This window comes from Tachypleus tridentatus, chromosome 6, assembly GCF_004210375.1.
Source record: "Tachypleus tridentatus isolate NWPU-2018 chromosome 6, ASM421037v1, whole genome shotgun sequence".
Classification (NCBI taxonomy): Eukaryota; Metazoa; Arthropoda; class Merostomata; order Xiphosura; family Limulidae; genus Tachypleus; species Tachypleus tridentatus.
In genome coordinates, this window is record NC_134830.1 from 121,661,595 (window position 1) to 121,677,534 (window position 15,940).

General features: G+C 35.8%; 1 protein-coding gene across 1 annotated transcript in view; it reads right to left on the minus strand.

Annotated features, from left to right (window-relative positions):
- LOC143253481 (GATA-binding factor 3-like) overlaps nt 1–15,569 on the minus strand; it is a 36,888-nt gene extending 21,319 nt beyond the window's left edge. The window contains exons 1-2 of the mRNA XM_076507460.1: nt 15,404–15,569; nt 3,995–4,120 (exon numbers count right to left, since the gene is read on the minus strand). Of these exons, the coding sequence (XP_076363575.1) occupies nt 3,995–4,120; nt 15,404–15,448 (171 nt within the window). The 5' untranslated portion in view covers nt 15,449–15,569. The remainder of the gene's footprint in view (nt 1–3,994; nt 4,121–15,403) is intronic.
- Between the last annotated feature and the right edge of the window lie 371 nt (nt 15,570–15,940).

A 15,940-nucleotide genomic window follows, 5' to 3' on the forward strand; every position in this document is an offset into this window, starting at 1 on the left:
CCATCCTTAAAACGTTCATGCCACTTGAAACATGCCGTACGATTCATAGCAACATCACCGTAAGCCGTGTTAAGCATAGCAAAAGTTTCAGTCGCAGATTTTCCAAGTTTAACACAAAATTTCACAGCAAGTCGTTGCTCCTTCAGGTCATTCATTCTGAAATCCGCCAAACGAAAAAATCGCACTTCACTTAAAACCGCGTAGCTAATACACAAATGAAGATATCTGCAATCGGGAAATGGCGTTGTAATCAGCTGATATATGCGAACCTAGCGACACCAAGCGGATTCCACTGGAACCAACTGGAGCCGCGCAATTCAAACAGTCCGCGTATTTTTTGAACAGACCTCGTACATCTAGTGTAGGCTTAGTATAATACATCTAATATTGACCAATTATAAACTTATGTGGGCCCACTGTAACACACCTCATGTAGACTTAATGTAACATGTTTATGTAATTACAATGTAACACACCTAGTCAGTTTTATAACACATTTTTCAAGGCTATTCATATTCTAAAATATTTTGATTTTCTCTGTCGCTAATAACATAATAGTGAAATGAAAAGTCGTACAAAAGATACCATTAATATGAATTTTACATCAAAAATGAGCGAGTTTCCTGTTTTAGTTTTCTTTACACTTAGGGCAAAAACAAGATTACTTAATGGGTAGACTTCACCGGTAAAGGGCAAATTATAAACACGTTGACAGATTGAATTTTAAATTTTCATCGCATATCTGCTTGAACTTTATGTTTCATTTTATAACAAAACCCCGAAAAATGCTTCATACTTTCGACTAAAACGAGCTTTTAAGGATCGAAAATGTTGGTCACAGAAATCAGACGTATGTGATAAAGTTTTGTAGGTTTCCGAAAATTCACTGAAATAATAAAAATCACATATTGGTTGTCTAATCTTTATATTCTATAGCCAATAATGTGAGAATTAATTATAAATTTTAACTAAAAGACTTAAAATAATATTTTGTGAGTATCTCGAAGCGTATATTGTTTAGGAGCTTTAGAGCCAATCGTGGCGGATATTACTGAAGTGAAAAGACACCAATAACATTTTCTCCCTTATAAACCAATATCCCACTAGTATCTCTATCAGAGATGTCATTAATTTCAAAGTATTATAGCGAGGAACTGACATTCATAAATGAATTTAGCATTAGCTAAGCCTTTTAAATAGGCCTAGTTTTGTTTGGTATCTAATTCTTCCGGTAAAGGAAGGTCGTTCGTCACACGCAACACGTTAAGTGGTGTAAACCAGTAATTACGATAAACCTGTTATTCATGTGACCTATACGACAGTTCGTTCCTAAGGAAGGGCATAAATATAACACAGTCTAATGACGGAGGGGAAGGTAATTATTCATAAGAGAAGGAAGGAGGTTTCTCTCTAGTACTACACGTAAATTATTTACCTAACCTGTTATAAAAACGTGAGAAGCAACATGAAATTTCTGGCATTATAACACTAAGATCCTGAGGTGGATTGTCTCGTGATTCAACCGACAAATTAAAACTAAGCATAACGAAACATCATAGGTGTCGCTGTTGTGCTTTGAGCTTTACTGTCTTTTAACATCAATATTAACATTATTAACTTTGAATAAAAACTTAAGTGTAGACAGGATTATTTAGCCCCATACTTAATACGGTTAAATACAGACTGAATTATTAAGTACGAAACGTATGGTAAAATACGTTTAAATACAGGCTGGATTAATTAGACTCATACGTAATATCGTAAAATTTCATTTTTCGTCGCCGGGTGGTTAAGGCACTCGACTCGTAATTCGAGAGTCGCGGGTTCGAATCCCCGTCATACCAAATATTCTCGCTCTTTCAGCTGTGAGGGCGTTAAAAAGTGACAATGAATCCCACTATTCGTTGGTGAAAGAGTAGTCAAAAAGTTGGTGGTGGGTGGTGATGACTAACTGCCTTTCCTCTGGCACTGCTAAATTAGGGACAGCTAGCACAGATATCCCTCGTGTAGCTTTGCGCGAAATAAAAAAAAACAAACCATTTTTCATATTATCAGTTTCCTTAATAACCCGTCAATGCACTTTGAAAAAACAAATGTACACGATTTCTAACTTGTGCAGCACCACCATCTGGAGAGTGACAGATATGGGTGTGTCGGTGGGCAAGAAAAATGAGACTCCCTGCAATGTGCCTACATTACTGTAAGGGGTATCACTGGAATCCGCTTGTCAATTGGAAGAGACGATAACAATGGGGCTACATTAAGCTATTGAGAAGTGCCCCCTATTGGTAAAGTCCACTCCACCCAGCCTCTGTATTGTGTACAAACAGTGCAAAGGTGTATTCACGTTGAAGGTACTTTGTTTAACAGTTCCCGTACATTTGCAGTTAATTTAACGTATGTGTGTGGTGGATTTTCCAGTTACGTAACTATTCGTTTAACAGATTTATACGTACTTCACATGTCTAACCAAACTAGACTGGATATTTTGTGATATAAGAACAAGGTGTAGAGTGCTTGAAGTTGCCATGAGACACATACTATTCAGCTTGTGAACTTCAAGTGACGCCGTGACACATACAACTCAATTGGTAAAATCCCCCCTCGTGATACACACAGTTCAACTGCAAAAATCATCCAACATTATATGGTGTGTGTCTGTTTTTTCTTATAGCAAAATCACATCATGCTATCTGTTGAGTTCACCGAGGGGAATCGAACCCCTAATTTTAGCATTGTAAATCCGTAGACTTATTGCTGTACCAGTGGGGGACAATATTATACGGACACAACACAAACGTTTGATAAGTTGTTTTTTTTTGTCACACAGAATACATGCTTAGAAACTTTAATTCTCTAATAGAATAATTACTGTAACCTCGCTTAAGTCTAGATTTCCATAAAAATAATTATGGCAAGTAATGAGAAACCTATAACAAGAGGAATTCATTCTGTATACTTAATTTACATATATTTAATGTCACATTATTTAACCAGCACATCACAAAACAAATATTTGTATACAGATAGTGATACAACTAACGTTTTTTTGTTGTAAAGAAAAAAGTGGCTAACAGTGGTCTGCCAACTGCGGGTATCGAAACCCGATTTTAGCATTACAAGTTCATTGACTCGGCGCTAATAGGGAGGAAGTGCATGCATAAACTACACTTTCATTGGTATAAGGTCGTCAGAACGCGCAAAACCCGAAACGTTATAAGCTATGTAAGTGAAACTGTAATTGGTCAACGTTTCGATCGTAGGTTCTAATTACTCCAATAGAAGTTAGTATAAAATGAGGCTGTAACGCCACTAATGGATATGCCAGATGTGCAAGTTGCATCACTATCTCGAGCCATATTTTCAGCGCTTCGCTTACACTGCTTCGCTGAAGAACTGTCACAGTTGAAAGTTGTCTAGACGAAACGTTTAAAAGAACCGTTGCAGTACAACGAGATTTGTACCCTGAAGAAAACGTGTATGTAAATCGTCAGGATATTGTATATATGTGATTGTACTTGACGTGTAAGAATAATGGTAGAATGTCACTACTGACGCTTCAGAGTGAAACAAATGTTATCAAATATATGAATTTTTAAAACAAGTATTATGTAATGAAGTGCACCAAGTTTATACTTTGTAGTCAGTTTTACTGAGATACATCATGTCGGATTACATCGCGAAGTTATAATAAATACGGGCTCCGCCTATTGGATTTTTAAATAAATTAACGTCGTAAAATTCCAGTTTTTTTTTTGTTTGAATATCGAAGCAAAGCAAAGTTTAGTTTGTTTGCTCTCAAGCATAATGGACCATCTGACGTGTGCCAACTATGAGTAGTGAAGCAAGTTTTGACTTACCGCTTAGCCATTAGGGGGCCAAAGAGATTTAACATCTTTCGTTAAAACAGAAAAATGAGAAAATTTATTTTCTAAACTTAAATACTCAGTGTGAAAGAAAAAACGAAAACGACGTAAAGAGTATTCAAACTTACGTTGTGGAGTTTGTAATAAAGGCCACAAGCGTTGCACACTGGCTCTCCGCTAACGTTCCGTCGCCATAGTGTTGTGGTTGTTGTCCTGCAGTTTGCACAACTGGTACCGGCTCTTCTCGCAGCCGACTAGAACGGAGATTAACAAACGTTTTAAACTAAAAGACAGGACAAATGTCACGTTGAATAAGCCTATTGATAAACAGTTTTAAGATTGACTCGTGAGGATAAAGAAGTTCTGTACAAGTGTAAATGTCACAGAGCTTTCTAGTCCTTAAATGTATTTCACATTTTATCATGATGTGATAGGGAAATGAACATTTCTTAGGACGGTATTCAGCGAACCACCAATATTCTTCTGACAGCACAGATTTATTCAGTGTGATGTACTGAGACAATAGATTTAGTTTTACACGAATTTTAGGCACAATTTAAAAACAGCAACACCAGATAAATTTTTTCTGAAATGCAAAGATATAAGGGGTAGCAACGCTCTGGACAAAGTGAAGTTTAAACACCATTACTACGTAGCACATCTAGATACAGTGGAGCGCCGTTAAGCCGCGGTATTTGGGGGGTCAACCTGCTTAACTGCGGCTTAAGTGGCCCGCGGCTTAAACCTTGTGACTGAAAAGCCGAAGTCGACAACAGACATTGCATGATCATTATATCGGATTATCGAATTAAAAATAATACTTTAATTATAGATCACTTTTTTCTTGGATTTACCGCGGATTAACTTTAATGTATGGAGAGGTGTGATTCGGTAACAATGACGGCCTCCATAAAGCTGACATAGAGAGCGGATAAAGTAGATTAACGGTCGATTTCTATTGTAATATATTTTATTTATTTCCCAAATTAAAGCAAATCCTTTTTAAATATCCCCTTGAAGTTATAAAGCCAGGATTAAATTCGTAAGCCGCGTTTTTACACGTTCTTAAATTAGCGGTAAGACTTGCTACAGCGGCTTAAGCGATTTCGCGGTTTACTGGTACGCGGCTTAATGGCGCTCCACTGTATGGAGGGAAACCCTTGTTAAATATTTCTCAAAAACCAAGCAAATTATCAAACCTATATATAAAATTATACTAGGCATGTATAAGACTTTAATTTTGTGTAAAGTACATGATAGTTAAGTGCATGGTTCGTGACTGTTCTTGCAAAGAAACATGCGCACGCAAATCGTTAATATTGGGAAATCAAAACTAACATGTTTTCTAGGACTATTAACTGAAACATTGGAAGATCGCGCATGGCAAAAGCTCGAGCTTTTCCGTAGAGCAAGTAATGTATATCACGTTACCAAACAGACTGAACAAAAGTGGGCGCGACTTTTTAATGACGAAATGGAGTACACAGACGAATGGACTGCATGCGACGGAGAAGTGTTACAGTTTTGTCTTCATCCAAGAAATGGCCCGGCAAGGCCAAGCGTGTTAAGGCGTGCGACTCGTAATCTGAGGGTCGCGGGTTCGCATCCCTGTCGCGCCAAACATGCTCGTCCCTTCAGCCGTGGGGGCGTTATGATGTGACGGTCAATTCCATTATTCGTTAGTAAAATAGCAGCCCAAGAGTTGGCGGTGGGTGGTGATGACTAGCTGCCTTCACTCTAGTCTTACACTGGTAAATTAGGGACGGTTAGCACAGATAGCCCTCGAGTAGCTTTGTGCGAAGTTCAAAACAAACAATCATCCAAGAAAGGAATGTGGGAACCCTTTTATCTTCTGTATTTGTGATTGTTAGTACGTCATTTGTTTTATATGGTGAGTTTGTTTTCACTGGTACAGAGAACTTGTTTATTTGTTTTTGTATTTCGCACAAAGCTATACGAGGGCTATCTGCGCTAGCCGTCCATAATTTAGCAGTCTAAGACTAGAGGGAAGGCAGCTAGTCATCACAACCCACCGCCAACTCTTGGGCTACACTTTTATCAATGAATAGTGGGATTAACTGTACCATTATAACGCTCCCACGGCTGAAAGAACGAACATGTTTGATGCGACGGGGATTCGAACCCGAGAACCTCAGATTACGAGTCAAGCGTCCTAACCATCTGACTATGCTGGGCCGCGTACCGAGAACTACTGGTTAGATACTGCTAAAACTGAGTCATTTTCAATGTTTATTGGAAATTCACTGCAAGAATTGATACAGAATTATGGGTGAAAAACATAAAAGAACCACTTCCACATAAGGTCATTTGCGCAGAGGCTAAAGAAGGTCTATGGAAACTGGTAAGATTAGAAGGAAAGCAGTTAGCCAATAGCACCAGCCGCCAACTTTTGGACTACCATTATCTGTCCAAAATTGATGGTCATTCTTGTGACGCACCCATGGCTCCAAACTATTGAGCATATTTTTGTGGCAACGAAACACGATCTGTGAATTCTCTTATTCGCATAACGTTACTAGGCCACGCCCGGAACATGGTATACCCGCAGGAGGGGAAAATCAATATGCCAATGCAGATGTACACAGTGTCCAACTAGTACAGTGAAGACAGATGAACCATAGACGTCTAACACTTAGGACAGCAGGGGCATGTGCCCCCACAGACACTTTCCAACAAATTTGGGCGTTAAATAATGAATGTTCGAATTCCTTCCCTAGCTGTAACATTGAAATATTCATGCACGATGTTGTGATTTGGTTTGTTAAACTTGTGACTATAATTTATGTTTTACTAACCGTTTTTATTCATCTACATTTTACGATAGATAATATTAATAATGAAATGGAACAAAACTCGCTTCTTTTATATGCAAAACGGCTCGTTTGGGCTGAGAAAACACTACATAGAAGCCCAAACGAGCCGTTTTTGCATATAAATTTCTCAACAAGTGGGTTTCTCGTCATCACTGAAAACTCGCTTCTCCACGTGTCTGTTTTCTGGACACGTGCTCAGTACAAGAATATACAAAATATTTACTTAAGTCAGATTTCACGAGTTTCCTTCAAAGGTTTTTATTCGATGGTTAATTTCATAAGCGCAAAACTTCAGCGTGGTTCCTATCGCCGGTATCAAATCCTGAAGTTTAATGTTATAAGCCCTCGATTTTATCGCGTAGCCACCGGGACTGGCAGCGGATATAAATCACCATGAAAGAAGTTCACAGAAACGATATACATATATACCACAGATAACATTATACGACTGTAAATTGTACAGACTGAGCTAAGATATGTTTGATTATTTTCATACCTTCCTAACAGCACTGAAAAATTAAATTGTATATGTATTCACATCGTTTCGTGTTCGACAGGACAGACTTTACGACATCTAACCGTAACACGTCGTTAAATTGACGTTCACGCAATTTAAAGACAAACATCTTATTGTTAATAGTTAAGACATAAGCTACGCCTTTTTAAACATGTTTGATCCACGTGTTTTTGCCCCTTCTTAACTTGAAGTCTTTTTTTTCTCAAACGATGCCGGTTTAGATTTTATTAGATAAATTAATCGAAATATTTATAAGTATATTTACAGTGCCAAGTTTTTACCTAGGCTGTTAGTGCTAGATTTGTTTATATTTCACAATATTAATTTAACTTTTAATAAACAAACAAAAACTTGTTTATCTTATTCTACTTTCGAATTAGTTAATTTTGCTGTTTCGCTGTTGATACAATTAACGTGCCTTTATGTCAGAGGTCACTGAAGCATTGTCACGCAAACGAATGTCAGAATTTTCTAGACTATGCCAATCGGCATTTTGCATATAATAAGATCTGTACGTTAGAGAAATATCTCACTGGAAAAAATGAACAATAAAGTACTTGAAGAACTAACTGTACGAAAAATTAAAAGAAAACTTTTCTAGGATGAAATCTTTCGCCACCATGTCAGTTATGGTCCACAGATAAAACTGATAGTGACAAGACACTAGACATCAACAGTAGAGACATCACGGAATGCACGTGTTGTTTCCTGCTTTTGTCTTCCATGGAGACAGCTACTGGTATTTGCTGACGAATTGACAGTACAATGCTTCTGATTTGACATTTTGGCGGACAAGAATTTTAGAAATGTCATCACACAAGTGTTGAAGGATTCGAACAAACGCGACCATGTGAAACTAAAAAAAAAAATGCTTTCATTATTAGACGATACAAAGAAACCTAAAAGTAAAGGTAATGAACAATGATAAACTATACCCTCCATATCAAGTGCCAACAAGATCTTTCGCACAATGCCAGGGCTCTGTTCTAGACACACGGTACTCATCAAACGTCACGTAATTTTACTATTTTGTCTATAATTTGATCGATACTGTAAACTGGCAGAAAAGCGTGAAAAATACACTCAGACTTTGGAACGAAGTCGTAGTTTCGAATAATCAGAATATAACAATTGAAACTTCTCTCTCTTTGTATATTTTGTGTCCACCAGTGTAGGTAGAAACATTAGAGTGTACCTAGAGTGTACCACTTTTAGGAAAAAAACATTAGAGTGTACTTACTACCTGTAGGCAGAAACATTAGATGTTACTTGTTGTAGGAAGAAACATTAGAGTGTAGTTCTTGTAGGAGGAAACACTAGATTATATTTGTTGTAGATAAAAATATTAGATTGTAGTTCTTGTAGAAGGAAACACTAAATTGCACTTGTTGTAGATAGAAACATTAGAGTGTAGTTCTTGTAGGTAGAAACATTACAGTGTAGTTCTTGTAGGTAGAAACATTAGAGTGTAGTTCTTGTAGGTAGAAACTTTAGAGTGTATGTAGATAGAAACATTAGAGTGTAGTTCTTGTAGGTAGAAACATTAGAGTGTAGTTCTTGTACGTAGAAACATTAGAGTGTAGTTCTTGTAGATAGAAACATTAGAGTGTAGTTCTTGTACGTAGAAACATTAGAGTGTAGTTCTTGTAGATAGAAACATTAGAGTGTAGTTCTTGTACGTAGAAACATTAGAGTGTAGTTCTTGTAGATAGAAACATTAGAGTGTAGTTCTTGTAGGTAGAAACATTAGAGTGTAGTTCTTATAGGTAGAAACATTAGAGTGTAGTTTTGTAGGTAGAAACATTAGAGTGTAGTTCTTGTAGGTAGAAACATTAGAGTGTACTAGTTGTAGATAGAAACATTAGAGTGTACTAGTTGTAGATAGAAACATTAGTGTGGTATCCATGGTTAACTAACCGATATCATACTTTTTTAAACATTTCATTCGGGGGTGCTTAGTTTTAAAAGGAAAGAAACTAGAAACTTTCCTCTACTGAGGTGTTGAATCCCATCTTCGCTCCACTTGTGGAAGATATTTTTGAAATCAGTCTTAAAACTATGCAAAACACAAATATATGCATACATATACACACACATATTTCTGTTTGATTTACAGGCGTAACGATTAAAATAGGCATTGGAGGGTCGCTGATATGACGTAGATTTTATGACATCTAGACAAGATCCGCCCTTATTAGGGAGGACATCAAGGCTTCGTAATTAGAAGTGAGAAAACAGTGAACGTCCGGTATCATATATAACGATGAACGTGCTGTTTTACTATACAATGGGCGGTGATTTCTCGTCCTTTGTAGCTCAGACCTGTCTGTCATAACACTTGTCCGTGTCGTGGAGGAAGGGTCAGTTTGTTGCCTGGCTCCCACTGTCTTTTCATACGCCCTCTTACTTAACACACAGCCGTTCGATCAGGTGACGTATTTACACTGAGTAGACCGACCAATAAAATGCTTTAATCGTTAGGTTTAGTTCGTGTTAGAACACTACAAAATGTGAAGATAAGACAATATTTCAATACAGACGTTTCTACACGGAACCTCGTTACAGAATGGTATATAATAATAAATTACTTGTGAAGACGAAATTAGTGTAAGTTTATTTAAAGAAAGGTATACAATGTTTAGCAAAACTCTTACGAACCATTTGAAAAAAAAAACGGTCTTGAAAACCACGAAATACGATATTTTCAACCTTATCATTAGCATTTAAGGTACTAAACTAGACCACTGAAAGTCGAACGTTTTTTAGAGTTAGATAGAAATTCTGATTACGTTGACTGAAGTGTAACTAAATTATAAAATAAAACATTTCTGTCGTTCATTCTCTAGATTAGCCACCTCAACGTACCTTTTATAAAGAAACTAAGTTTCGTGAAATACAGGTTAAATTCAAAAGTCCCTGATTGTGTGATTATAAACCTATTTTTTCCTTTATAGAGTTTACTAAGAGAACTTCCCGTGACATTTATCTATTCTACAAAATAAAGTATTGGTTTAATTTCTCTTTAATATCATTTTACTAAAGTCAAAAGACATACAGTGCGTTTAATGTGTTTTTTGTTATTTTTACTGTTAAGTACAAAGCTGCACAATGGGCTGTCTGGGCTGTGCCCACCACGGGTATTGAAACCAGGTTTTTACTGCTGAACCTCTGGGGGTGGGGCGTTTTATGCTTTATCATACTGCACATGCGTCTTTTATAGTGAAATGATTGGTTGAGAACTATGTGCAAAGCTACACAAGAGATATCAGCGAATAACCGTTCCTATTTTTGAATTAATAGGCAAGATGGCATTGAATTAATAAATTTACCACCAGGAACGGTTTTAGGTATCACTGTTATATGTTTATCTGTGTGTGTGTGTGTCGGGGGTAGTTTATGACCTTGTATGTGATGATGATTTAAAGACTACATGTTACTGAAGTAGCTCAGTAGACATATGCGAGAAAATACAACGTGTTTTCCATCGCTTAACCTTTGACTAGGATTTAAGAACTCCTGTGAGGTCAGAAGCCTCTCCACCAACTGTTATCTCATTATTCTCCATCATTCTTATAACACATCGTGACCCGAAGTGTGTTGACTGCAGTTCTTTTTATATCGAAGAATCGCGAACGGTAATTTTTGCATTCGTAATGAGAGCTCACTACTTTGCGAGGTTATGACCAGTTCACAGCTGACCACACTTCCCTTGAACTGACCAATAAGGCGCTAAGCTCTCCTAGTAAAATGAATGGGTAATTAGTGCTGTCCAGTAACGGCTATTATTCAGGGGCGATAACTAGAGGAGGGACAAGTGGGGTAAACATGATTTATCGAACAATAATTGTAATAACGTGCTTCGCCGTTCGAAACACTACTTAATCTGCAGTCTTAACAGAGGCCAGATACATATGGGCTAGCCCTACGATAACCAGAAACACAGGATTCAACTATAAACACCCTCAATTACAAAACAGCAACTTATGCTACAAGCATCTGCAATTGTTGACAGCGTGTCATTAAGTTATTTATTTTCCACAAGGAACACGCCCATCAAGGTGTTTTAGCCAATAGCAGGTTTAGAGAAATCGTCTGTTAATTACACTGCCGACATTAATTGGTAAATTTGACTTTGTGGTTAATAATGTCAGATTGACGGGAAACAAGCTAGATTATCAAAATACCTTTTCAACAAAATAAAACATAATGATTTACCTGTATTAAACAAGTACTTGAATCGTTCGTTCAGAGTATGCGTGGTTCTAATTAACCCGTTTTACGAACTGAAATCTAGTTCATTATGCTATCACAGTAAAATGCTTTCCGGAATGCTTCGAAGACTAAAAACCAAATCAACGACAATGGTTTTCAAATTAGGTTATTAACATGTTAACGTATGAAACATGTTTCGTATTACTAGGGAATTAATTCTTTTTCTCATATTCTACACAATAAATAGCACTCAATAAAGACGGAAACCAACATTACACTTAAAACCATACGAACGTTCTAATCACGATTGAATACCACAATTTAATAAAAGTAGCCAAAAACTACAAACCTTCATAAAAACAAAGTTAAATACTAAAATACTACGGTAGAAACATAGCTAAATATTCAAATAGTAATATAACTAAATACTAACATACGACAGTAGAAATATAGTTAAAATATTAATATACCACAGTAGAAACATAGCTAAACACTAACACACCACAGTAGAAACATGGCTGAATATTAAAATACCACAGTAGAAACATACCTAAATACTAATATACCACAGTAGAAACATAGCTAAATAATAATATACTACAGTAGAAACAAAGGTAAATACTGACAAACTACTGTAGCAACATAACTAAATAATAACAGACCACAATAGGAACATAGCTATATGCTAACATACCACAATAGAAACATAGCTAAATACTAGCATAGCAAAAGTAGAAACATTGCCTAATATTAACATACCACAGTAGAAACATAGATAAATACTAACATATTACATTACAAACGTAGTAAATACTAACATACAACAGTAGAAACACAGCTAAATACTTACATACCACAGAAGAAATGTAAGTAAATAATAACATATCACAGTAGAGACAGTTGTATACAAACATACTTGAGTAGATACATAGCTATATACTAACATACCATAGTAGAAAAATATCTAAATTATAATATACTACAGGAAAAACATAGCTTAATCCTCACATACTACAGTAGTAACATAGCTTAATCCTAACATACTACAATAGTAACATAGCTTAATCCTAACATACTACAGTAGTAACATAGCTAAATACTAACATTATACAGGAGAAACATACCTAAATAATAACATACTAAAGTAGAAATATAGCTATATATTAACATACTACAATATAAACATAGCTATATACTAACATATCATAGTAGAAACATAGCTAAATACTTATATACTTCATCAGAGCCATAGCTACATACTAAGATACCACAGTGGAAACGTAGTTAAATACTAGCATAGTACAGTAGTAACATTGCTAGATATTAACATACCACTGTAGAAACATAGATAAATAATAACGTACCAGAGTAGAAACGTAGCCAATTGCTAACATTTATCATTAGGAATATAGCTAAATACTAATATAATACAGTAGAAACATAGCTAAATACTAACATACGAAAGAAGAAATATAGCTAAGTAATAATATACATTTTAGAAACATAGCTAAATACTAATATTTTACAGTAGAAATATAGCTAAATAATAACATACTACACAAAAAAAACATAGCTATATACTAACATACCATAGTGTTAACATAGCTAAATACTTACATACTTTATCAGACACATTGCTAAATACTAACATTGCACAGTAGAAATATAGCTAAATTCTAACATTGCACAGTAGAAATATAGCTAAATACTAACATACTACAGTAGAAATATAGCTAAATATTAACTTACTACAGCATAAACATAGCTATGAACTAACATACATCAGTAGGAACATAGCTATGAACTAACATACTCAGAATAAAATAGTTATGTACTAACATACTACAGTATAAACACAGCTAAATACTAACATACTTCAGTAGTAACATAGCTAAATATTAACTTACTACAGCATAAACATAGCTATGAACTAACATACTTCAGTAGGAACATAGCTATGAACTAACATACTTCAGAATAAACATAGTTATGTACTAACATACTACAGTATAAACACAGCTAAATACTAACATACTTCAGTAGAAACATGGCTAAATACTAATACAGTTCAGTAGTAACATAGCTAAATACTAATACAGTTCAGTAGTAATATAGCTAAATACTAACGTACTCCAGTACTGAGTTTCCTCAGCAGAAACTTATTCGTTCAGCAACATTACGGAGACATAGCTAAAGATAACCTAATTTACAGAAATGTAGCCAAATGATAAAAGAACTCAATAGGAACTTAGATAAAGGATAATTTAACATAGCTAAATATGAATATAGAGAAAAGCTAAGCTAACTAAACAGAAACGTCGCTGAAGGATAACTTAATCAAAACTTTTACACACTCCAGATGTTATTAGTGGGTTTATAGCGAAAACATGGGTGACAGTGAAACAACTCAAGTGACGAAATAATGTATTTTAGTATTTATAAGTAGAAACGTAATAAGAACAGTTTTTAATTAGCTATACAGTGAGAAGGTTGATGCTGAGTCTGAATATAAAGACATAACTTTTTCTTATCGGAATTTACTATTAAATCATCTTTCCGTCAACATTTTCACACAAGACATACGTTATATGAGTAATTTAAGTTTTCGCTCATATGCTTGTTTGTTTGTTTTGAATTTCCCGCAAAGCTACTTGAGGGCTATCTGCGCTAGACGTCCCTAATTTAGCAGTGTAAGACTAGAGGGAAGGTAGCTAGTCATCACCACCCACCGCCAACTCTTGGGCTACTCTTTTACCAACGAATAGTTGGATTGACCGTAACATTATAACGCCCCACGGCTGAAAGGGCTAGTATGTTTAGTGCGACCGGGATTCGAACCCACGACTCTCGGATTACGAGTAAAACGCTTTAACACGCTTGGCCATGCCGGGCCTCGCTCATATGCGTGAATAAAATATTATTCAGAACTATGTGAGGTCAAAGTAAGTCATTTCACATTTTGATATTTTGTTTTTCAACGAGAAACGGTTGGTTGTATAGTGCTTGTTGACGGTGACTTTCTAAGAAATATTTCATTTCTGTCGTTAAACAGGGTGGTGGTGTTGGTGTTACAATATTTCACTAGCTGTTCTTAGCTTCCTGTTTGTTTGTGTTTTTTTCTGAAATCTTCACAAATTCTTAAAACACATTTCTTTAACACAGTATAAGGCTGAATATCAGTATACCAGTTTAATGTTGAGTATTAGATCATAGATGTATCGTTAGATATTAAAACCACGCTCGCCTGTTTCTCACACCATGTTTCTTTTAGGTTCAGACATCATAATACATTCCCTTTACACCAAACATGCTCGCCCTTTCAGCCGTGGGGACGTTATAAAGTTAAGGTGGTCAATCTCACTATTCCTTGGTAAAAGGGCAGTCTATGAGTTGGCGGTGGGTGATGCTGACTAGCTGCCTTCCCTCTAATCTTACACTGCTAAATTAGGGAAGGCTAGCGCAGATAGCCTTTGTGTAGCTTTGCGCGAAATTCAAAACAAACTATGTTTCTTTTAGGTTCAGACACCGTAACGCATTCGCTTTTTTTTTTTGTGTGTGTCATAAGGACATGACCCCACACTCATGTTGTTGGTGCCTGTTATTCATTGACAAGAAGAGTGTATAATAAATAATACGTGAAACAACAACCAACACTGGTAGGGTTGATCGATAGATTATGCTGGGTCATACAAAGGTTAAACGATTGTTTATGCACGGTTGAATATATGCTATGTGAAGGGTCATGCAAGGGTTAACTAATGGGTTATATTATGATAAATCTTTAGTTTCATTCTGTGTGGTTGCTGGGAACACAGCGTAACAAAATAAGTGTAAAATCATGACGACGCAAGCTTTAAATGTGTGAAACCTTTAACAAGTTTTTAATAATGTGTTTATCGAAACGTAGAATGTGACACCCTTATTTAACTTACCCTTGCACAAAAAATTAATTTTTACTGATATCAAATACTCACCAGGCGTCGCTTAGGTTTGATAAGTGGCCTATTTTGTCCATTCATCTTATGGTATAGACCACAAGCGTTGCAGAGGTAGTGGCCGTTGCCATCACGTCGCCACAGTGGAGTAGAGGTCGCTCCACAGTTCACACACTCTCGGCCCTCTTGTGGAACATAAAATATTTACTTAAAATTACGCATAAAAATGTTAATTACAAAACTGGTTACGGATTAACTCATCTAAAAAAGAAACAGTAACATTTATCAGTGTCGACTGTGTTTCTTTATCGTTATTTAAATTAAATATTAAACGTTACGATTTCAAAAACTCAATACTTCAAAAGCACCGAGTACCGACCGGCTTTTCAGGTAGGAAAACAATCCATATTTTATTATATTAAATAACTTAAGTCGTAAACCATTACTTAGATGAGAAACATTAATACTGGCATTTTAATTAAAAAAAAAGTTCCATGATTATTTCTATTACATCTTTATTAAATAAAGTTTGTTAGGTTATTTAGAACAATACGGTACATTGTCATTTAACATTAG